This window comes from Chelonia mydas, chromosome 7, assembly GCF_015237465.2.
Source record: "Chelonia mydas isolate rCheMyd1 chromosome 7, rCheMyd1.pri.v2, whole genome shotgun sequence".
Lineage (NCBI taxonomy): Eukaryota > Metazoa > Chordata > Testudines > Cheloniidae > Chelonia > Chelonia mydas.
Genome location: NC_057853.1, coordinates 98,243,236 through 98,267,700, shown reverse-complemented (window position 1 = coordinate 98,267,700; position 24,465 = coordinate 98,243,236). Strand labels below are relative to the sequence as shown.

The window sequence follows — 24,465 nt, the reverse complement described above, 5'->3', positions numbered from 1 at the left end:
ACTTGAGACCATTACTCCTTGTTCTGTCATCTGCTACCACTGAGAACAGTCTAGAGCCATCCTCTTTGGAACCCCCTTTCAGGTAGTTGAAAGCAGCTATCAAATCCCCCCTCATTCTTCTCTTCCGCAGACTAAACAATCCCAGTTCCCTCAGCCTCTCCTCATAAGTCATGTGTTCCAGTCCCCTAATCATTTTTGTTGCCCTCTGCTGGACTCTTTTCCACATCCTTCTTGTAGTGTGGGGCCCAAAACTGGACACAGTACTCCAGATGAGGCCTCACCAATGTCGAGTAGAGGGGAACGATCACGTCCCTCGATCTGCTGGCAATGCCCCTACATATAAATCCCAAAATGCAATTGGCCTTCTTGGCAACAAGGGCACACTGTTGACTCATATCCAGCTTCTCGTCCACTGTAACCCCTAGGTCCTTTTCTGCAGAACTGCTGCCGAGCCATTCGGTCCCTAGTCTGTAGCGGTGCATGGGATTCTTCTGTCCTAAGTGCAGGACTCTGCAGTCCCATGGTCACTGGCAACTCTCACCTGCCCTTCCTGACTTGAACCAGTTGGATCTGACTCACTGGGATTCCCCCTCACTGGGTTCCTCCCTCATCCTTTATAGCCCCCAGGTGCTGCCCTGCACTCTTTGTTAGCCAAATTGGAGCAATTGCTCTGGCACAGGGGAGCTGGACCTGCTTTGTTTACTGGGCCCAACCACCCTGTGATAGTGATTTTATTTGTTTTCAGGGTCCAGACCATCAGGAAGTCTGCCTGGGGGGAATGGTTTGCAGTAGTGCAAAGTGTCTGTGACCTCTCATCAGATGGGGGAACAACAGGGAACCAGCACTATTCCAAATGTAGATAGTGTTTGCCAGTGAGAGGCTGGCACCTGGTCATTCTCCTAGCTCTGTGTTCTGGTGAAACAGAGATTAAAACTGCATCCTACTGGATGAAACAAGGGAAGGTCAATGGTGGAATACTCCTTTACTGTGGTGAGAAACGAGGATGGTGAAAGGAGCTACTAATGCATCTCACTGTGTTAGTAAAGATGAATTTGGCCCCCAGATTTCACTTGGTCTTTGCTACACCAGTCAGAAATGCAGATGTCTAGCAGCTTCTTAAACAGGTTGGTGGTGTGGTGATGATGAAGAAGATTAGCAGAGACAAGGGCATTCAATACTCTACAGGTGAGAGCTATATGTACTGAGGAGTATGTTTGGTAAAGGAAAGGACGAAAGACCAGACTAGATTAAGAAGGCCTTGTCTGTGTCTGCCACCAAGGCTTCCTCTCTCTTTGCCCTGTAAGTGGCCATAGAAAGAGAGCAATGTTCCCACACTCAGGGAACCTGGAGCCCTTCAGACTAGTAAGCCTCTGTTACGGACGGGTTAAATAGTTGTTATAAGCAAGACTGGCTTTATCCCTCTGGTCCTGTCAATCATGTCAAGAGTGGAACAAGGGCTAAAAACAGAAAGTTCCCAGCAGTTGCTGGACAGCTCTAGGAAAGAGCAGACAGTGGCTCTACCACTCCCAGAGGAGACTCCTGGAAGCCTGCAAGGAACTGCCCCAGGAAGGCCATTTACCAACGTGCCCTTCCCTCTCCTCCTTACAAGGAGACAGTGACCCTGGTATACTGGCTGAGTAAGATAGCTCTCGTAAGCCCCAAGGCTAGGCAGTTGAGGTCGCTACCCTCTTCCCCTTTCTGGGTTACAGAATCTGAGAATAGAGACGAGGGGAGTGGGAACCAGCGCCTCATCCCCCGTAACATAAAAAGACTACCTCAATTTGTGTCATAGAGACTCCTACTTAGGTAGATGGAGGTGCCCGAAGGACTTCCCAATGCCTGTCTAGCAAGAAGCACCCATCAGCAGCCTGAGAACTGTGACAGCTTCCCAGGCACTCAGCCTTAAATCAGTGAAATATTCACTAGGCCCATCCCAAGCCCTTCATCCTTCAAAAGACTGAAGAACCATGGTTCTTTCCAAAGATAATTTTAAAGCTCACCAAACATCCAGAGTACAGCCTAGACCAGGGATCACCCTGAGAAAAAAGAGGGTCTGCTGACAATGGAACGTCTTCCCACTCATTGCCAACATGCTTATAGGCAACATGGTGATGGACAAATTCATAGATTCCAAGATCAGAAGGGCCCACTGTGATCATCTAGTCTGACCTCCTGTATAACACAGGCCATAGAACATCCTCAAAATAATTCCTAGACAATATCTTTTCGAAAAACATCTAATCGTGATTTAAAAATGGTCAGTGTGCAGAATCTGCCATGACTCTTGGTAAGTTGTTCCAATGGTTCATTACTGTCACTGTTAAAAATTTACATCTTATTTCCCATCTGAATTTGTCTAGCTTCAACTTCCAGCCATTGGATCAAATTATACCTTCTCTGCTTGATTGACTGAAAAGCCCATTATTAAATATTTGTTCCGCATGGAGGTATTTATAGACTGTAAACAAGTCACTCCTTAACCTTCTCTTTGTTAGACTCAAGGAGCTCAGTCTATTCATTTTATCACTATAAGGCAGGTTTTCTAATCCTTTAATCATTCTTGTGGCTCTTCTCTGAACCTTTCCAATATAGCAACATCCTTCTTCAACTGTGGACATCCACAGAATTCCAGAAGTGGTCACACCAGTGCCAAGTACAGAGGTAAATTAACCTCTCTAGTCCTACTTAGGATTCTCTTGTCTGTGCATCCAAAGATTGGATTAGCCCTTTTGGCCACAGCGTTGCATTGAGAACTCATGTTCAGCTGACTCTCCACCATGACCCCCAAATCTTTTTCAGAGTCACTCTTCCCAGGATAGTCTACCTCATCCTGTAAGTGTGGCCTACATTTAACCATATTTAAAACGCATATTGTTTTCTTGTGCCCAGTTTACAAAGTGATCCAGATTGCTCTGTATCAGTGACCTGTCTTTTTCATTATTTACCACTTACCCAATTTTTGTGTCATCTGTAAACTTTATAAATTAGTATTTTATATTGTCTTCCAGCTCATTAACAAAAATGTTAAGTAGCATAGGACCAAGAACCAGTCCCTGCAGGACCCCATTAGAAACACATCGGTCTGATGATTCTCCAACTACAATTACATTTTGCAACCTATCCATTAGCTAGCTTTTAATCCATTTAATGGCTGCCATGTTAATTTTTTATCATTCTAGTTTTTTAATCAAAATATTGTATGGTACCAAGCCTTACAGAAGTCTAAGTATATTACATCAATATCATTACCTTTATCAACCAAACTTGTAGTCTCATCAAAGAAAGATATCCAGTTAGTTTGACAGGATCTATTTTTCATAAACCCATGTTGATTGGTATGAGTTATATTGCCCTCCTTTAATTCTTTATTAATTGAGTCCCATCTAAGCAGCTCCATTATCTTGCCTGGGATCGATGTCAAACTCACAGGTCTATAACTACCCGGGTCATCCCATTTACCCTTTTTAAATATTAGCTTTCTTCCAGTCTTCTGCAACTTCCCTAATGGTATCGTGAGTACAGCCTAAACACCTAGACATTGCAGAGTGCAGATACCAGTGACAGGATATTGGGGTTTCCCACTGGGCTTCAGTTGTCTCTCTCTGGAGTCCCACACTGGAGTGTGCTGGAGACCTGCTCAGGAGTTTCTCACTGGAGTGTGCTAGAGTCCTCTGCTGGGGCTTGTGGCCCTGCACTGAAATTACTGGCATGCGCTAGGGACCAGGTCTGGAGTCCTGCACTGGGGTCTCTCATTGAGGTGTACTAGAACTCCTTGCTTGGACACTGGGGTCCTGCATTGACTTGGGATGGGGTAGATTCCTTTCTGGGTAGCTGCTACTTTCCCAGATGCAGGCAGGCAGCAGGAATATGTCAGCAACAATACCTCCTTTGAGTTGCTCCTGTTGCTACCCTTACACCTGTAGAGATGGGACTCTGGTGGCATCGGTGGCTTCTGCAGCTCCCCAGCAATGGGTGGCTCCAGGCTCAGCAGTGGGAAAGTAGCTGCTGGTAGGGAAGTAGCTGCCTGAGCTGGGTCTCTTTTGTCAGTCTCAGGAGGCTGCTCCACTGGTTCTGATTGGCCTGTAGCTCCACCAGCATAGGAAGGGGCCATGATCAGATGGAGACCATTGTAAGTATTTCAAGCATAGGATGAGAGAGCTGATCTTAGAGTTTTTCAGGACCCAGGAATTTCTGTTAAGATGTAAATAAACAATTGCTTCAAAATCCAAAGTTGATTTATTATCATTGTCAGGACTGTTTCTTTTATTCTTTTTATAGTCAGAAGGGGACTGTTTTGGGAGAGTAGAAAGGTAGGATCAGTGATACGTATTCTGTTTCTAAGGCATCTAGCACATGGGCAGGACTGCAGGGTTACTTACAAGGTAGCTGACCTAGCTGAACCCCATTCAGGGGATTCAGGGGACACAGTGAAGGACCAGCAAGCCTTGATCACTGGGCCTGCTGATCAAACAGCCCCCTTCACAACACACCATTCTGCATGGCACTCCCTGCCTCAGTCTGTAAATGCTCCAAGCCAACTCTGTGTTGAATACTCACTGTGCAAGGAATCCTTCTCCTTGCTGGTCTGCCAGGAGCTGGAAGGAGATCAAGGATTCCATGGTGTGTCTACCCCTTGCTGACAACAGGTGCTCAGACTGTGCTGAGCATGGTTTGTCCCTGACTGTACTTGCAGTTTAACTGTGTTCAGAACCATTCAGCTGCATCCATTGTCAGCATTTATTGACAATGTCATTTCCACAGTGCAGAGAAAGCTATAGAGGGGCTGGGAAAGAACTGGGTTTAAAATAGTAGCTGCTTGAGGAGGGTTAAGGGAGGCCCAGGGTGGCAGAGAAATAGCAGTTGGGAAATGGGAAAACAGACACAGAGGCTGAAGAAGAGAGACAGAAGGAGAGAGAAGAAAGAACAAAACACAGGTCATACACAGCAAGTTAAACGTTTATTGTTTCAAGAAAATCTGCTTCCAAAATATTATAATATATATTTATAAAATTATACGCTTACACACACATAGATACATAAACACACCACACTACACAGCGTCTGAATTGTCAGTCTCCATTGGAGTCAGTGCCTAGATACTATGGTTGAGAAAAAGAATGACAGAAAGAATTAGGTGTTCCAATATATTGTTTTGAAAAATCACTTCAGCCACTGCTGAAATGTGTGGAACACAGCAGCTGTTTATCAGCATAAAACAACAGTATGTCCAAATGAAAGGAGGTAAGTGAATAATATTGTATTCAATTGAAATAGCAGTTTTAATTTGGGTAGCCTTTTAGTATTGGGATCCTGCATTCTGACAATTTTTTCTACAAGTCACTTTTAAAATTGTGGACATATTTGACTTCATTAATGAGCATGTACAACTAGTAAATCTAAACATTAATTTGTTTTAAGTATATGGATCCACTGAATATGGGCTCTGCAGAGATTTTTAGTGTGCACATTACATTTTAGTCTATGCACTAAAAATATTTTACCCATGTATACAACTCAGAACAAAAAGAGCAAAGAAGAGTCCTGGGGAAAACCCAAACTATAGGAACAGCGGACTACTTCCTTAATACTTTTTTTAATGCAGGTGCTTCATCTGTAACTCTGCATTTTCTTCATTTTTATCACGATAGGACCTAATTCTCTATTCCAAAGTCTCTACACCATGGAGTTCTAAAATCATCACATTTAATACTCGAAAAGCCAGTGCAGGATTGTTCTGACATGTAAATAAATTAATGGGGTAAAAATTAACCAGTGGCCCACTGTGGAGAAAAAATTCCTGAATTTGGAAGTATTTGAAATGAATGTTTAGAAGGAAGACACTGATAGTACCTATTTGCACTCAACTGTAAGTTAGGCAGGCAAGTTTTAATCAGTAGTCACATCACATTTAATTCCCCTTCCAACTTTTTACCTTCTTTTTACCAAAAGATTTAGCCCATGTCCTCCTCCCTCCAACAAGCAGTTTAATGGATTTATGAAATGCAATAGCCAATGTTTGTGCCATGTCTAGAGAGGTTAAAAAGTTTTAAATACAAACCAAACTTAAACGGGTTCTTGTCCTGTTAAAGTAATGTTCTTTCTAAGTTTCAGCTCCTTGGCAGGAAAAATAAGAGGCAATAGCAGGAATTTGTATACCTAGTCTCTGCACAGATGCCCAGAACGGCTAGATACTGGACGGGATTGCTGGGGGGGAAAGAAAACCCATCAAGGACAATTAGACAACTTGGGAATGGTGGCCTAAAGGAAAAGTGCTCAAAGATAGCACTCATACTCTTTATTGACGCTTCCTCCATCTCTAATTGGAAGCGGACATCATTCCTGCAGTGTAGTGCTGCCCAATCTTTGCTCTTAAATATACAAAAAACCTAAACTTTGATTTGGTACAATCTGGAATGTCTGACTTACATATTTCCTTGTTAAGTTATATACTCCGTTATTATTTTTTCTACCTCTTTCTGTTTTTCAGCTACATTTTCTTCTTTCCATTTGCTCTCCCTTCAAAACAAGCTTACATATAATCTCCCTCTCCTGTCTGCTATTCAGCAGCTCTCCCGCTACTGTGCTTATACCAATGGCATGTCTGACTTATGAGGGTAAGACATATCACATGCTAATATATTATGTGACTTAGGGACTGTTAGTAGCCTCCATGAATAAATTCTGATCTGCTGGTATTCTACTGTCCAACAGATGTACTTGTGGCACCTTAGAGACTAACAAATTTATTTGAGCATAAGCTTTCGTGGGCTACAGTACACTTCATCAGATGCATAGAATGGAACATATAGTAAGAAGATATATATATACACATACAGAGAACATGAAAAGGTGGAAGTTGCCATACCAACTCTAAGAGGCTAATTAGTTAAGATGAGCTATTATCAGCAGGAGAAAAAAAAAACTTTTGTAGTGGTCCATTTCAGACAGTTGACAAGAAGGTGTGAGGATACTTAACATGGGGAAATAGATTAAATTTGTGTAATGACCCAGCCACTCCCAGTCTCTATTCAAGCCCAAGTTAATGGTATCTAGTTTGCAAATTAATTCTAGTTCAGCAGTTTCTCGTTGGAGTCTGTTCTTGAAGCTTTTCTGTTGCAAAATTGCCACCTTTGTCTGTTATTGAGTGACCAGAGAGGTTGAAGTGTTCTCCTACTGGTTTTTGAAAGTTATGATTCCTGATGTCAGATGTCACCTTCAACCCCCAACTAAAACCTCTCCAGCGCATCATCAAAGATCTACAACCTATCCTGAAAGACTATCCCTCACTCTACGGAACTTGGGAGACAGACCAGTCCTCGCTTACAGACAGCCCCCCAACCTGAAGCAAATACCAACCAGCAACCATACACCACACAACAAAAACACTAACCCAGGAACCTATCCTTGCAACAAAGCCCAATGCCAACTCTGTCCACATATCTATTCAAGTGACACCATCATAGAACCTAATCACATCAGCCATGCCATCAGGGGCTCGTTCACCTGCACATCTACCAATGTGATATATGCCATCATGTGCCAGCAATGCCCCTCTGCCATGTACATTGGCCAAACCGGACAGTCTCTATGCAAAAGAATAAATGGACACAAATCAGACGTCAAGAATTATAACATTCAAAAACCAGTAGGAGAACACTTCAATCTCCCTAGTCACTCAATAAGAGACCTAAAACTGGCAATTCTTCAACAACAAAACCTTCAAAAACAGACTCCAATGTGAAACTGCAGAACTGGAATTAATTTGCAAACTGAATACCATAAAATTAGGCCTGAATAAAGACTGGGCGTGGTTGGGTCATTACAAAACTGATTTCCACCATAGTAATTTCCCCCTACGGTTACTCACACCTTCTTTTCAAGTGTTTGAAATGGGCCACTCTCATTACCACTTCAAAAGTAATTTTCTCCCCCTTGGTATCCTACTGTTAATTGAATTGCCTCGTTAGAGTGACCTCCTACTTGGTAAGGCAACTCCCATCTGTTCATGTGCTGAGTATTTATACCTGCTCCTGTATTTTCCACTCCATGCACCTGATGAAGTGGGTTCTACCCCATGAAAGCTTATGCCCAAATAAATTTGTTTGTCTCTAAGGTGCCACAAGGACTCCTCGTTTTTGCTTCATTTCTTATGACTATCAACTTAGCGTTCCATTGATGATTGTCACTGTTTGCTTTAACCATTGATGCTATTCTAAGAGAATGCTAAATGAAATTCTATATCTGAATTGCAACAGGAGATGAAATCCAAACAAATGATTTTACTTTGACCTGATTATTCTTAAATTCCATAAAATCCCCAATGTCTGGCTTTCCATTTTATTTTTTTGGTGCACAAACACTTGGGCAGGTGGAACATGATGCCATTAAAGGCTCTGAATTATTAAAGAAGAGTGAATGATGACAAAAACAGACACTTGCTATTTTTAATGTAAAATAATGCATCAGATCATTTTACAATATTGTATTTGTAACATTATTGTCAAGGATCTGTTATCAATGTGAACTAACTGCTTTGCTTATTTTGAGAATTATCACAATTTTATTTAAAGCAAATTAGCATTTGGCCTGTGGATTAATTTTTTATTCCCATAAAATTCCAAAGGTATTTTTAACATACAAGCATCCTGCATATGTTTGGCACTCAATAGATAGTGATGGCTCAGAAGGATCTGCTGAAGTAAACCAGGGCTATAGTCCACAAACGATTTCAGAAAGAGGTAGTTGGCAGCTATGACTAAAACATTACCTAATAAAAATCTTAAATACCTCGCCATAATAGTGAAGTGTGTTTAAAGGTTAAAATCTTAACTGAATTACCTGACACTGCGTATCAACACTTAGGTTATAAAATTGTTAGAGAACAACTTTTTCCCGCTTTTCTTAAAGAAAAGTCATAGACTGGTTACAGTGAAAGATTAGTGTTTTTTTAATGTGCTCCCATGATCTTTACAAAAATTGAATTATAACAACTTCCCTTTTAGGTAAATGTTATGGTTAGTTAAATACAAATATATGTGATGTTTGATTAAGCAGAATTTCCCACCTATTTTTGATTAGCAATCATTGTAATATTATAGTAACAACAATTCCTGCCCATTATAACTAAGGTTAAAATTACACTCAAGGCCTCTCTTCAGAGTGCTTATCTAAAAATAATCCAATCCTTTGTCTGAAGTTTTTCATACTTGGTTTTAGCTCAGAAGTGAATATTTTTGGACAATCTCATAAAATCAGTTAAGCCTTTCTGAGTTATCCAGTCGTGAAATAAAAATCTTTCACCTGGTCAGACATTTTTCAGACAAATTTTTTGAGCTCGGATAGCTCACAGTGGCTTTATTTTCATCAGATTAAATTATGGAGTCCTGAATGAGAACTAATATTTTTGACATGTTTGAAGAAATTTAATTTAGACATAAACTCATATGGGTTTTTTTCAGATGGCACACTGAATATGCACACTGCATTTATTCCCACTAATTTCACAGACTCACTAGACTGTGATGCTCTGAATGCGTAGATACTTGAGTACAAAGTCATTCTCATAGCCCCAAACCCTTCTCCTAGGAAAAGCAATAGCCTGATACAAGTAACCTTACAAACTTAAGATATACAGAAAAGCTATTAATGGAGCTATGTGAATTTACACCAGATGAGCATCTGGCCCAGCAAGTTTATGTATTTTCATTACAGATTACAGTCAACTCACAGTGAGTACTACTCTATACTCTTTTCCTGCGTCTTTCCCAGTGGTGTATATAATTTTAAAACTAAAAGTACAACACAAATAACTAGAGCTGCTCACCATCCAAAGCTCAGACTACTGCTGTGAGCATCATCCAGGTAGGAGTCACTAAAAACAGTATTTGTTAACATGGACAACTCCTGAGAGCTGTTCACCATCAAGATAGAGGAAAGATTAATAGGACGGGTCTTACTAGAGAGTAGAAGACTCATCAGAGGTACTCATCTATGAGGGTGCCTGCTACTGCTGAGGATAGGTGGAAGTGAGTGAATAAAAATAACACATGCACAAACCCATAGGACATGGAGGCGGGGAGGGAAGTGGGGCTTCCTTATCTAACATTTTAGGGGGAAGCTGGTTTTGCCGTTTATAATGTCAAAAAGCGTGGGAGACTCTAATAACACAAATTCTGCTCAGTTGCACCAGTACAATTCTATAATGTCTGTGTTTACAATGATGGTACAAAACCAAACCAAGCCTCAAGACTCTGTCAGGAGCTGTCTTGGCCCGGTGTGTATGTCACTTCCTTTGTTTCAAATTTCGGTTTAAAGGATTATATTCTTATTTTAGGAGATGCAGTGGATTTTGTATTAATTGGATGTTATGGGCATGGAGATGAGTGAGACTGAGGAAAAGTGTGATATTGTGGGGGGATATTCTGCTGGGAAAGAGGAACTTGATTTTGTGTGAATTAAAACACCATAATGGGATGTTGGCTGTAGGTGGGTCTTCTAGATAGTGGCATTTTATAATGCACAGATGACTTTCTGTCTGCAGTGAGATGCATGCACGTGTGTCTATATTTCACTAGTGGTTTTTCTTCATTTTCCCCTTGGTCTAATCAGGTTGAGGTCTTACAGAGGAAGGGGCAGATTGTGAGGGAGTTACAGGGTTTCCACCCTCCTGTTTTATATGGAAACACCTTTATTTATTAAATAAGGCCCCGCTTTGGCATGGTTCTTAAGCACATACCTGACTTGAAGCACGTGAGTGTACCTTGCTGAACTGGAGCCTTAAATTTAACATTACGTTCTTTTGTTCTTCAAGATGATTTTTAGCTGGGTATGCAGTTGTGATGCTTTAGAGACACTTTTTTAACCTTTAGAGTAAATATATTTACATAGGCATTTCTAGGTCATTCATCACTGTACTTTGAGCACACAGTGGATTTGAGCAATGTCATCATGACCTCGAAACATGGGGGACTAGATAGGAGATGGTTTCTAGAGGCTTGGATTCTCAAATGTTTTTGACATTGGACGAGGATAAGCATTGATAGTGATCTGCAGGTCCAGAAACATTAGAGACAGTGTCTTTTTGCTGTGTACAGCAGGAGTCCTAGACAACAAGGTGCATTGGTTGGCTTCATCGCTCACCTTAAACTCAAGCACAGGAATGAGAGTAAGTGGGTCACTGAAGTGGTGTGAGCACAGAAGCATGGAGGGATGTGCTGTGCACAGAGTTAGGCTATGCCATTTGTGGGTACTATTCCCTTGCAGGTGAATGGCCAATCAGGATGTTGTGGCCTGAGGAGCTGACTCCCAAATGACTGAGTGCATGGTGTTGTTTCATCACATATGGGCTTGACAGACCATGATCTGAACAGTAAGAGGCCTTGTTGGTTGTGCATTACCATTCTAAGATTTTTGACAGATACTTTGAGTGCTTCCTAAGAGTTGCCCCTAATGCTTAACCATCGCACCTATTTGCAGCCTTTATTTGCAATCACTTGTGGCAACACCAATGCTGTATGGCATATTATGAACATATGAACCAGAAAATCTCAGGTTGGCTTCTCATTGGTAGTTCTATTGATTCAGAAAACCCCATTGCTTCTGCAGGTCAATATTCCATCTGCAGTCTTGTCTGTAACTTCACAGATATTTTATGATACATTAAAAATAACCCTTGCTAGAAAGAAACATTCCCATACTCAAAGATCAGAGACATTTTCTTTTACTTTTTATTACATTGTTTCCTACTACTTATTACAAAGGTTTTAGAAAATGTTTTACATGATATAGATTTTTTATTAAATTTACATGATATATATTTGTGTTAAACAAAGAATTTAGCTATGTTTATTCAAATTAGGCCTTTTTCTTGAAGCTCACATTTTTGGAAATATGTCATAAGACTTAATTAAAGTAAAATGGAGTGCATAGTCACAAATCAGTGTTATGGACAGTGTTGATGTGACAGAATCAAAACCAAATATAAAAACAAATATGACATTTTGTCCTTCAGATATGTGAAAATGTGAATGCAAATTCTGTAGTCTTATTTTCTGATCCCTGCTACTCTCGAATCTTATCAAATATACATTCACATATTCTGAGAAGGTCTGATAAAGTAGGCTGATACAAACAAGTTGCATTAGATTTTGTAAAATACATTTTCCTAGTAAATCCGATTCCACAATTTTTTTTCTGGTGACATATTAGCCATTTCTTAGTATATAAAAAGGTATTAGAATATTTTAACTGTAGAAGACAGAACTGTGCTCTACAGCAAAATGTAGTATAATGTAACCACACCGAATATTATCTGTTTCCAGAAAACATTGTTTCTTTAATGTTTTACAGTGTGTACCTGGTCTACTCTCTCAGGGCCCAGGTAACTAGCAAACATCTTACTTACCACTTCCTGTCCTCATGCTGCTTATCTGCTCACTTTCTGATATCATTGTTTGTATCTGAATGGAAGAGCCTCAAGATTCATAAATCTGTATGCAGTTGTATGGTTCTCAAACAGCAATTCATTTTAATTATGTGTGACATAAAAAGACCACCTACAGCTGAGAATACAGTATAAGATTCTCAAGGTTACTATGGGGAATACTTCATAACTGAAGTATGTTTTCCCAAAGGAGTTATACTACCATTTGATTTAATTTTTAATTTTTACATTTTAATCAAAATAGATCAAATGGTGGTGGTATCTCCTGGGAAACGTACTTCAGATATGAAGCAGTCCATGTTCCCTTTAAATATGTAAAGCTGCCATTTATGTATAACTCATGAATGACACCCTGTGTTGCAAGCAAATATCATGCAGTGATTCCCACATTGTTTTAGTAACAACACCATAATCACACACACATATCAAGACATGGCATTAAATAGTATCAACACCTAATTGATTCAGTATATGGTTGGTCCAAAAAAGAGCCAATTCTTTATACTGACAGGTCCCATCCTCCACATTGTCCCCAAACATCAAACAAGCCTTTACCTGGGGTTTCCAGAAGGCCACAACTGTAACTTGAAAACTCAGAATTAGAAACACTGCTTAATTAAGATTAGGAAAGAACAAAGCAACAGTTTCAAACTTGGGTGTCTAAATTTAGGCCCCCTAATCCGTAAGTAGGCACTGAATGATGATCTACCAATTTTAAGTCCAGCTGCTACAGGCTTGCTCTCTCCCTTTGTTCTGTCCTACTCAGGTTCTTACACTCTGTTCATCCCTATAGTATCTGAGCACCTTCTCCAGTAATGCATGAAACAACATGATTAACATCTGCCATGCATTTGTTCTCTCATCTTCTCCTGAAGGGAGAGAAGTGTGTGTAGGGGAGTATTTTGTTTTGGATTTTTTTTTTCTTTTTTTTTTTTTAAATAAATGACACTAATACACATACTCTTATGTTAGAGAAGGTAATGTCAAATAAATGCTTCTTGCATTTCAAGCAGAAGGTGGTGGAGGTCTTCCCAGCTGCCTGCTCCAGCTCTGCCAAAGAGATTTGAACTCGGGCAAATGCTTATGTAGCTCCATTTGAAAATAAGCTTACAAATTCAATGCCATCTATCTGTTACACTCAGGTTGAACAGTGTATGTGAAATACATTAATTATATCTGGATGATCTGCTTAACAGGAGAAAAAGTCAAGTCTAGGAGAAAGTCTTTGAGACAAGAAAAATAAGCACCTCAGAGAGCAAACCTTTTCTTGAACATTTCTTCATGGGCTTTAATTAATCCCTTGATAGATTCATGATCTTGACGATTTTTCTATTTATTTTTAAAGAGATCTTGCTCATCAAATGATCTTCAAATATTCTGAACTTCAGTTTAATGGGCGAAAATAACCTCTGATGATTTGCTAGTGTCAATTGTGTTGGCCTGATGTATAAGCAGTTCTTAAAATCATGTTAAACTTTTTTTTCACTCTTCTTAACAATTTGTCATCTGAAGATAACCATGGGAGCTAAGATTTTCAAAGCAGTGCAGTGGATTTAGCCACATGTCTTCCCTTAAAGATGATGCACTGCTTTGAAAATCTCAATCAGGAAGTTCTCTTAACACAAGTCAGACACTGGATCTTTTCCTATCCACCTTTTGAATATTATTTTCCAATACTAGATTCTGAAACAGCATATCTACAAAGTCTGCGACTTCTAACAAATTCAAGTCAGAGGAGATCTAAGGTTGACTAGAAAAACCAACACAGGCTTTGACACTAGGTTAGGCTCAAACATCAGTAGTGACTTCAGTAACAACTAATTTGACCTTAACAGGTAGGATGGAAGGAACTTTAACACTTGCTTTAAAAAAAAACAAAAAAAACAAAAAAAAACAACAACTTCACCGGGCTTTTTATGTGTTGCTTTCCATTTGGACTGTTTCTGGCCTGAAGACTATTGCAAAAAGAACTAGGGAAGCTAGACCTTTAGTATTACCTTGGCATACCTACTCCCTTGACCTGTAGAAACTGGCCTCAGAGACCATAGTAGGCACTCTAGAGCCTCACATGTTAGGTAAGGAGATGTGGAGAACCCTGGATGGCAGAACCTCATCACGAGATTTTTGTTCTTTTCCTTCTCTGATTTTTAGCTGTATGTGTCTGACAGAGACGTGTCCTTTTTGTGGTGGCCTTAGTAGCTGGGAAGACAAGCTGGGAAAGTTCACTCACTGTGTGAAAGAGCAAGATTGGGACTTGGAAAATACTTGAGGTGCCTCGGCACCTCAGCAGGTGCCGCAAAACTCTTGAGATTTCATTGGCCACTTATGCTTTTGTTCAAGTGTGATATAAACAAAAAAATTAATTCATGGGCTGAGCATGTTCACTCGGTCCCTGATTCAGCAAAGTACTTAAGCATATGAATAGCACCTATAATGCAACTGGTACACATTTTTAGAGTTTTCTTTTCAGAAATAACTGGTAAAATAATACCTGCTGCATCCGTCAAACTTCAGGATACTGTACTCATTAGGAGTATATCCTGCCAATAGTTTGTATACAAAATTCCCATTAACTTCAGCGGGCGTTCCACATGGACTAATGGTAAGATATGAGTCCTAATGTTAGACTTGCTATTAGTGCACTTTACGTTTAAATCTGAAATTAACATAAAACCAAAATTACTGAAATGTGACTTAATATAGGTCAAATACTTCAATTACATTGTTTTCTTACAGTATTGCCAAATGGTGATAGGGTTATCAGCATTAGATTTGCTTTGGTTTTGCATGTAAAAGGTCAGCTTGGTAATTTACAGCATGACTCTTGTTCAAGTTTCAAATATACTGTAATTTTTTGTATTCATTTCTGAGTTTCACCTGCTGGCATTGATAAGCCCATGAAAATGCCTCTAAGTTTTGATGACTCAGTTTCATGAATGGCCAGTACCATCCAGCCAAGTAAAATATGAGTGCCAATACAGTTTGTTGATAATTATCCCCTGTCCCAAGAAACAAAAGAAACCTTTTGAGTAAACTCTATCTTAACATAAAAATATATTATTCTTATCCTGGCCCTTTCATGTTCACTCTCACATTGGATCAGCCCCTCTTACTTGCTCAAATCAGACATCAAGCCGGTAGCAGAGGCCTGATTCTCTTATCTTGAATGGTGTGTAGTCAATTTTCATCCATGCAGAGTGGATGTAAAACACAACCAAATCAGAATCCTTCATCCAATCCTCAAAACCACCCCCAAAACCAAACTGTCAGGGATGGTCTATATAATACTTAGTCCCCTGCATTGAGTCAGGACTGGACTAGATGATCTATCAACGTCCCTTCCACGCCTACATTTCTAGGATTAACTTGCACTGATGTCAGTATTTTACACCCACTGTACACAGGTGTAAATGGCTACACAAGATGAAAAGCAGGGAAAAATCAGGCTTTGTATCGCCCATCTTGGCTTCAAATATTAGCTTCTTAAGTACGATTATTCCTTTTTCAGGAATGTGAGTTTTCAGGACTTTGTTCTGCATTTGTACAGCAGTGTGGGATTCTGGTCCATGATTAGGGCTCCTAGTTACTACAATAATACAAATAAATAATACTCTGATATAACTTTAAAATAGTAAAAATCAGAAAAGTGTAATTCCTTTAATGTTCCCTTTCTTACGGCTCCTTTTAAAAGAAATCTGCACCAGAACTGGAATGAATGCAAGCCAATACATCAGGTTTTTTTAAAAAATATTTTCTCATTTATAAGACATGATTTACAGTTTAATTTATAACTCTATAGAGCTGGCATCCTAAAGAGGGGTTCAAAGACAGCTGCTACTTTGCTTTGGATGGAAACAAGGCACAAGGCATTCTAGAACTGGTAATTTCCCAAGGCCTTTAGGACTTGCAGCAATGTATGATGGGGAAAGAGGCAGGATATAAAGCCCTTTCATTGTGTAATGAGAGACCTGGAGCGAACAGATTGGTGGTCTCTCCTCTGAGGAGACCTGAAGAAAATGGCAGTTGGTGAAGGAGAAGACCTGTTGTAGGTCTCTCTAGGCACTATAGAACATCTTGAGCAATTAAGCTTGAGGTGAGGACTAAAAGACTGGTGTCAGTCTAGAAAGAGTCCTGAAAGAAACCAAGAGTAAGGGGAAAGTTAGGATGGAAGGCTTCATGTATATTTACTGGAGACATTTTCTTTTACCATTGACCCAGAGTGTAGGCAAGGTGATGCTGTTCAGGACTTTACTAAAACAGAGCTTGAGGGAAGTGAGTTTGTTTTGAAATGTTAGTAGTTTCATATGTGATTACACTAGACCAGGGATTGAACTGTCTGGCACGGGATGGGGAAACGGCACCTGGCTCTACAGTGGTGTACAAAATAAAAATGGTGTACATTTATCTACATACTTCAACCATCTGAAGAGTGTAACTTGATTATGAACGGGAATGTGAAGGAAAAACAGTCACTTTCACACTTTTAAGCCAAGATGGTGTTTACTGCTTTTGTGAACAGCAATTTACAAAATACAAAGTTAAAAAAGATCAGATAAAAATATTAGATTGTATCAGTTATATCTGGATTAAAACCAGGAAACAAGTCTGTGTATTGCTATACACATTCAAATGTACCTCATACAGGTTATTTTGTGTACAAAAGCATAAACATTAGGAAATATAAAGTGTATATAACATTACCAATAAAATCAAAATACCACAGTGCTACATTATATGGTAAGGAAAACTCTCAAAACAATAATTTTGTGGTTCTAGTGCAGATTTAACAAGTCTTCGCTGAAGAATGCTTACCTCGCCAAATCTGTATTGTATTTGTCTGTACCCATTACAACAGCTTTACCATTCTGACCGATGGCAAGCCTGGAACTGGATGACAAATACAATACATTAAAACAAATTAGTATTGTTATGTCTTTAATATATTAAAAGATCTCTCTTTCAAAAGGTTTTCATACTGGCCTGTTTAGACACACATTCCATATTCCATTAGGGGGAAAAAAAATTTCAAAACCATTTTAGCATGTAAACATACTACAAAGCAGCCCAGAGTTGCCCTAAAGCTTCAGATATGGAAATGAAAAGTCACCCACTCAATTTCTGCAATGGAATTTTACATATTTTCTAGTTCATGAAAATCAAGAGAAATTACATTGTTTCCAGTAAGAACCAGCAAAAGTTGGTATCTGATACTGAACAACAGTGACTGTCCTGTGAAAAGGCCAAGGGAAGAACATCAGGGACACCTTGAGGGCCATGTCTTACTCCCAACGAAACAATTGGGAGTTTGCTATTGAATTCATTGGGAATATGATAGGGCCCCAGAAAGTGATGCTTAACTATACTAGGTGTTTCACAAATGGTTATGGACACTATACCTAAAGTTGGATTTGAATCTACACAGAAGTATTTTATTAAACAGCATCTAGCAGCATCCCCAGAAACACAAGTAGGCTGGCTAAATTAATTTTAGGGATTCTGGCCATGTGCAGTACACTACAAGTTCAAAACAATGGGTGGATTGTCAGATTGGTGGATCCTAGATTGTTGTGATTTTAAAAAATATGCTGCATACCTTCCTCTTATAATTTTACATCCCAGAAGTTTTTCAATATTTTATTGTAAACTACATTAAGAAAAAAAGTATTAAGGGGATTGTTAGTAGATGCCATTACGAAGTTAGGATGAATATACTTTCACAATGTGAATTAATCTGAGAAGTAATTTTGATAAGACTGATTAGTGAAGGACCTACTTCATGTACAGTAAAGCCACCAATGCTAATCAAAAGTAGCAAGACTGTCGATTAGCATCAGAGGAATGGTTGACCAATTTTTTCTGTTTGTTTTGCAGACTATGAAAGAAGGTGGAAGCATCAGAATTACAAGATGACTAAAAATGCAGATCTGAAATAACCTATAATTTCAGTGCAAATTGTAATCTCAGGTCTTAAGGTTTACTTAAGCAGCAAGAGAATTAGGTGATATCCAGAACTAAAGCACAGTAATAACATATGGTGTTCAAAGGACTAGAGAAAATTGGCTTATTAAGTAAGAGTGTGGGAATGCGAAAGTTAAAATGATATTCCTCATTCATGGAGAAGTGTGGCAAGGTCTAAGCAGAAATTCTCTTAATGGGTCTTTCTCTGAGGAACAGAAGGGAACACTATATTCTGCTTTATACAACTATTCCGTACTTTACAACAACCATATGTATTATGTGAACTGGTAGAGACAACTGGTTTACCTAATACTATTTGCAAACTCACAGTGGCAGGTGAGGGTTGAAATAGGCTGGAAGGACTTCATTCTCTAATTTGTTAAAGCACAGTAGATTACATCAGTTCATAATCGTCATCACTTAGCTAAGTGAGCGTTTTCTTCCAACAGTTTTATAGTATTGTTTAGGGCTGTCAAGCGATTAAAAAAAATAATTGCGACTAATCGTGCAGTTAATTAATTAATTGCAGTTAAACAATAGTAGAATACCATTTATTTAAATATTTTTGGATGTTTTCTATATTTTAAAATATATTGATTTCAATTACAACACAGAACACAGTGTACAACGCTCACTTTATTTTTTATTACAAATATTTGGGCTGTAAAAAACAAAAGAAATAGTATTTTTCAATTCACCTCATACAAGTACTGTAATGCAATCTCTTTACCATGAAAGTTGAACTTACAAATGTAGAATTATGTACAAACAATAACTGCATTCAAAAATAAAACAATGTAAAACTTTAGAGCCTTTAAGTCCATTCAGTCCTACTTCTTATTCAGCCAGTCACTCAGACAAACAAGTTTGTTTACATTTGCAGGAGATAATGCTGCCCGCTTCTTGTTTACAGTGTCACCTGAAAGTGAGAACAGACGTTCGCATGGCACTGTTGTAGCCAGCGTCACAAGATATTTACATGCCAGATGCATTAAAGATTCATATGTTCCATTCATGCTTCAACCACCATCCCAGAGGACATGTATCCATGCTGATGACAGGTTCTGTTCGATAATGATCCAAAGCAGTGCAGACTCACACATGTTCACTTTCATCATCTGAGTCAGATGCCACCAGCAGAAGACTGATTTTCTTTTTTGGTGGCTTGGGTTCTGTAGTTTCTATGTTGGAGTGTTGCTCTTTTAAAGCTTCTGAAAGCATGATCCACACCTCATCCCTCTCAGATTTTGGAGCTATCTTTAGAAATCTTACATTGGTACCTTCTTTGGGTTTTTTTCAAATCTGCAGTGAAGGTTCTTAAAATGAACGTGTGCTGGGTCATCATCCGAGACTGCTATAATATGAAACACATGGCAGAATGCGGGTAAAACAGAGCAGGAGACATACTATTCTCACCCAAGCAGTTCAGTCAAAATTTAATTAACACATTTATTTTTTTTAACGAGCGGCATCAGCATGGAAGCATGTCCTCTGGAATGGTGGCCGAAGCATGAAGGGGCATACAAATGTTTAGCATATCTGGCATGTAAATACCGTGCAATGCTCGCTACAGACGTGCTAGGTGAATGCCTGTTCTCACTTTCAGGTGACACTGTAAATACGGAACGGGCAGCAATATCTCCCGTAAAATTAAACAAACTTGTTTGTATTAGCAATTGGTTGAATAAGTAGGACTGAGTGGACATGTAGGCGCTCAAGTTTTACATTGTTTTGTTTTTGAGTGCAGTTATGTAACAAAAAAAATCTGCAAGACATTTGTAAGTTGCACTTTCACAATAAAGAGATTGCATTACGGTACTTGTATGAGGTGAACTGAAAAATACTATTTCTTTTGTTATTTTACAGTGCAAATATTTGTAATAAAAATAATATAAAGTGAGCACTGTATACTTTGTATTCTGTGTTGTAATTTAAATCAATATATTTAAAAATGTAGAAAAACATCCAAAAATATTTAATAAATGTCAATTGGTATTCTACTGTTTAATGATGCGATTAAAACTGATTAGTCACAATTAAAAATTAATTTGATTTAATCGCATGAGTTAACGGCTATTGACAGCCCAAGTATTGTTCCTAAATAAAGAAGTCTCATACTGTTGCTATACAGTGCAAAAGATAACTATAAATTAACTATTTTTGTGACAACCTATTCTGAAATTGGTGTACAGTTTTTATGATTTTATCCAATTTACTTTCTGAACTGTAGCGTTTAGATGTTCAGTACATATAAGTCTATTCAAATGAATAAACACTATCGCTGAAACACTAAAGGATGAGACAGCGCAAAGAGATGTAAAATGCTACCAGTCTGATTTGCTAGCATATTATTCTTCTGCTCTGGGGTAAGTGACCACACAAGATGCAGGGCAATGGTGAAACAGGCCCATGCTCATGTTACAAGCAAAAGTGGTAAGAACAGTCTAAAATTCTCTTGTTGTTGGACTCAACAGGTATAGTACAGTCCAAGGATGAAGTCTTGGGAGTCACTGTGGATAACATAATGAAATACCTTCCCACTGTGCAGCAACAGTGATAAAAAACCCATTATAATCAAACACTAGTATAACTTAATCAACACTCTGTAATACCACCAAGGACTGGGACCAATCCTTGTGATTTCTGTAAGGTGAGATATTACAAAAACCAAGTATTGTATAGCCTGAAGGGAGAAGAGTTAGTGGGAACATGATATAAAAATTATGAAGGGCACAATGAACAATACTTGGACCCTCATTTTTTGCCACATCTCATAACAGAATTAAAGCTCAGCAGTTTAGACCAAACAGAAGAAATATGCATGTACATTATCAATAATTCACTGAAAGAATTCATATCTTTGTTAACAAATAAGCATCTCTCCAAACTGATAATACATAAAGACGTATCTTCCAATGTTTTAAAACTGGTGACACACTATTGCTATAATATGTACTGGCACAAACTCATTCCTGAGCAGAGTCAAGTCTGCTTTTGCCCCATCTCTTCTTTGGTTACATGTTGTTTTAGCCCGATCTTTTCTTTAGTTATATATTGTTATACCCATGATTACATTTAGGGCTCATCTACACTATAGGTGCTGTAGGGGCACAGCTATCGTGCTGCAGCTGTGCTGCAGTAGCACAAAAGTGTAGACGCTTGCTACAGTGAGGTAATAGGTTTTTCAATAGTTGTAGAGAGGCGACCCCTTGAGAGGCAGCAGCCAGGTTGATGGAAGAATTCTTTAATTGACCTAGTGGTTTCTACACAGGGGCATAAACAGGCTTAACTACATCTCTAAGGGGTGAGAATTTTTCACACCCCTGGAGTGATCTAGCTAGATTGACATAAATTTTAGGTGTGGACCAGACCTTATTTAATAAAACAAAAGAGCGTTTGAGTCATTGTGCAATAACTGAACTTTCAGATGCCTTTGTACCTTCGACCATCTACTTGTACTATAACTGCAGAGAAACTCATACCTAGTCATGCTTATTGCCTGTCTGTCTTTGCTCTTTAGACGGTGTCCATCAATGTGGTATCAACTTATTTAAGATTCATATATTTTTAAGAAACAGCCAGCCCTACACCACGTGCTCCTTCTACCTCCACCCAACACAAAAGGCATTCTAGTGGTTTGAAGGGGACTTGGCTTGAATGTCTTGTGCCCTGTCAATTCCTGTCTGAATACTAGCCCTTTGAGAGCTATTACCAGCCTGGTGTACTTGCAGCTTCAGGGCTGCAGTCCTAAGATGCTCTGGGAGTTGAACTGGTCCCTGGATGCTCCCAGAACTGCGGAGGCAGAATACTGTTCTAATGCCAACTCTGCCCTGCTGCCCCTGTGCTGATCATAGGTTAACTAGAGTGAAGGATCTGGCCCATAATCTTTGTTTTGGGCTAACCTATTTGACTGGCTGCTTAAAGGAAGCCCTCCCTTGAGCAGCAGTTAGGTACAACTGTAGCTCAGAGATTTCTCTCTGTGTGCACCTTCTAGGGTATGACACAGCAAAAGAGAGTTGAAAGAGTTTGGGCCATATGCCATCAGTCTCCCAGGCAGGTGCCCAATACGCTGGCTATACCTCCTCTGCTCCAGAACCTTCCACCAGTGAATTCCTTCCAGAGCAACCCCTGGGACAGTGCACCCATCCCTCATCCTCACTCTGACAGCATTATCGAGCCCTATGTTAGGATGCCTGAAAACTTTAATATGATACATATGATAAAAATGAAATATAAATGAATACTGCCAAGAAATAGAGATTAAAATAATGTTCAAACAATTTCAGCAGTGGCCAAGATGCAGCAACCAAACCAACAACTGGAAAGCAAGTGAGTCTTCCCTATTAAAGTAAAGCAGTGGCAAACTGGTTGTGTCCTTGGCAGCTTTGAGCAGGGAACTGCATAGCACAGGTGCTACCATTCAATTTCACATGCTGGAATGTTGCAAAAATAGTATTTCTTTTTCAGAGATGGGTGTGTCTGTGTAAAACTGTGTTCATTTATAAACAAGTAGAAAGTTCTTAAAATGGATGGGGGAATATGTTTTTGGTGAGTAACAAACAATGGAAAGCTTAGGACCAGATTGTTATTGGCCTCTGTGCAAGCGTACAGAGGCTGTGGGTGTGTAAAGAGAACCTCTGCTTTGTCAATCTGTATAGACTTCTAGAAAAAGCTAGGCCACAAATGCAGTCCCTATTCTCATCTGAGCACAGGGATGGTCACTACCAGTGCCCCAACTGGTTCCCAAAAGGAACAGAGAGTGGAGCCAGAGAACTAAGGGTTTGCAGGACTGGACACTGGGCTAACTAAACTCTTATAACAAAGCAAAATCAGACCTACTTTCATGACTTTCTTTACCCATTACTAAAAACACCTATGTCTGAATGAAACACTAGCCTGTGTGAAGGGCCTCAGGGAGGGAGTAGGAAGGAAGGATCAAGATGGAAGTTATTTGCACTAATAACTTCTTAAACTATAAAAACAAAGGAATATGGATTTTTGTATTAAAAATACAACATAAGGCACAAAATCTTATATAATGTATAACAAATCTAGATCCACATTAATTGAATGGGTGTGTACAGAAATCCAGCTGTATGGTGTTTACACATGCATGTTCTTACGTTTTAAAAACAGAAATCGAACACTGCTGCTTTGCAGGCTCTCCTCTTCTAGAAGCCCATAATATGGTTGAAGTGTCCCTGAAATGACAAAGTTTCACACGTCACAAAACAAAACAAAACCTAATTTAAAACTGATGCAGCATTTTTGTCATTGTGCAGTGAAACTCTTTGGTCAAAGAGAAATATACACTGTACCACTAAAAGTATCATACCTTGAGCAGCTGAATGACATAGAGGACAATGAATCCATCTGGATAATCAAGGAAGTTTTTCAATGTCATTTTTATTGGGAATATGGTTCTCTTTTGGATAAGACTTTCATATGTTGGGTTAAAATGTTATGCATACAAAAAAGTATACAACAGAATTGCATACAATATATTGACAATTTTAACATCCCATTGGTGTTAACTGTTAGCATGTTAGAAATCATACTCTTTTGATTAAATATAAAAGAATTTAGCACAGTCCAAATGGGATAAGGTTTTATTTTCTGGCTGGGGACTTATTTTAAATTATCTTGTGCATTTTTATGTATACATTTTTACATGATTAAATAAACTATTTGTGGGTATATATTTTACACACAGATCAAACAAAAATGACCCTCTCACACTGTGTAGCCTAATATAAAGGATTTTTTTTAAAGTAATTCAAACAAGATTGGAAACTTTTCACCTGTGCATTCCCCCCCCCACCCTTTGCTTCTCTTACATTCAAACTCTGATCCAGAGAATGCTTAAAAGTAGAAACTGCTGAAATAAAAACTTCTCCTCACTCCACCCCTAGTATTAGTTTAATTCAGTTGCATTTTTCATAGCACAGTATTTAAATGTAATTTTTACCTTGCCCCTTCCGATATTAGCTAACCAGTTTAAGCTTGAATCCTGTCCTCTCTACACTTTTAAGTGCAGACTTAAAAGTGGAAGCACTCAGGAATTG

At 39.0% G+C, this 24,465-nt stretch overlaps 1 protein-coding gene across 6 annotated transcripts in view; it reads right to left on the bottom strand.

Annotated features, from left to right (window-relative positions):
• Window positions 1-24,465, bottom strand: part of C7H10orf143 (chromosome 7 C10orf143 homolog) — a 58,961-nt gene that overhangs the window by 21,082 nt on the left and 13,414 nt on the right. For 3 of the 6 annotated variants that reach the window (XR_006292008.1, XM_043550442.1, XM_027819579.3), the window contains exon 4: window positions 23,524-23,601. Coding sequence is in view for 5 of the 6 variants with exons in the window: in XM_043550442.1 (XP_043406377.1) it covers window positions 23,524-23,601 (78 nt within the window). In the remaining variant the exon portion in view is untranslated. Of the gene's footprint in view, window positions 1-4,938; window positions 6,205-16,923; window positions 23,602-24,465 lie in introns of those variants that run through there. The other 3 variants (XM_037903839.2, XM_027819574.3, XM_027819572.3) reach the window with 3 other exon arrangements.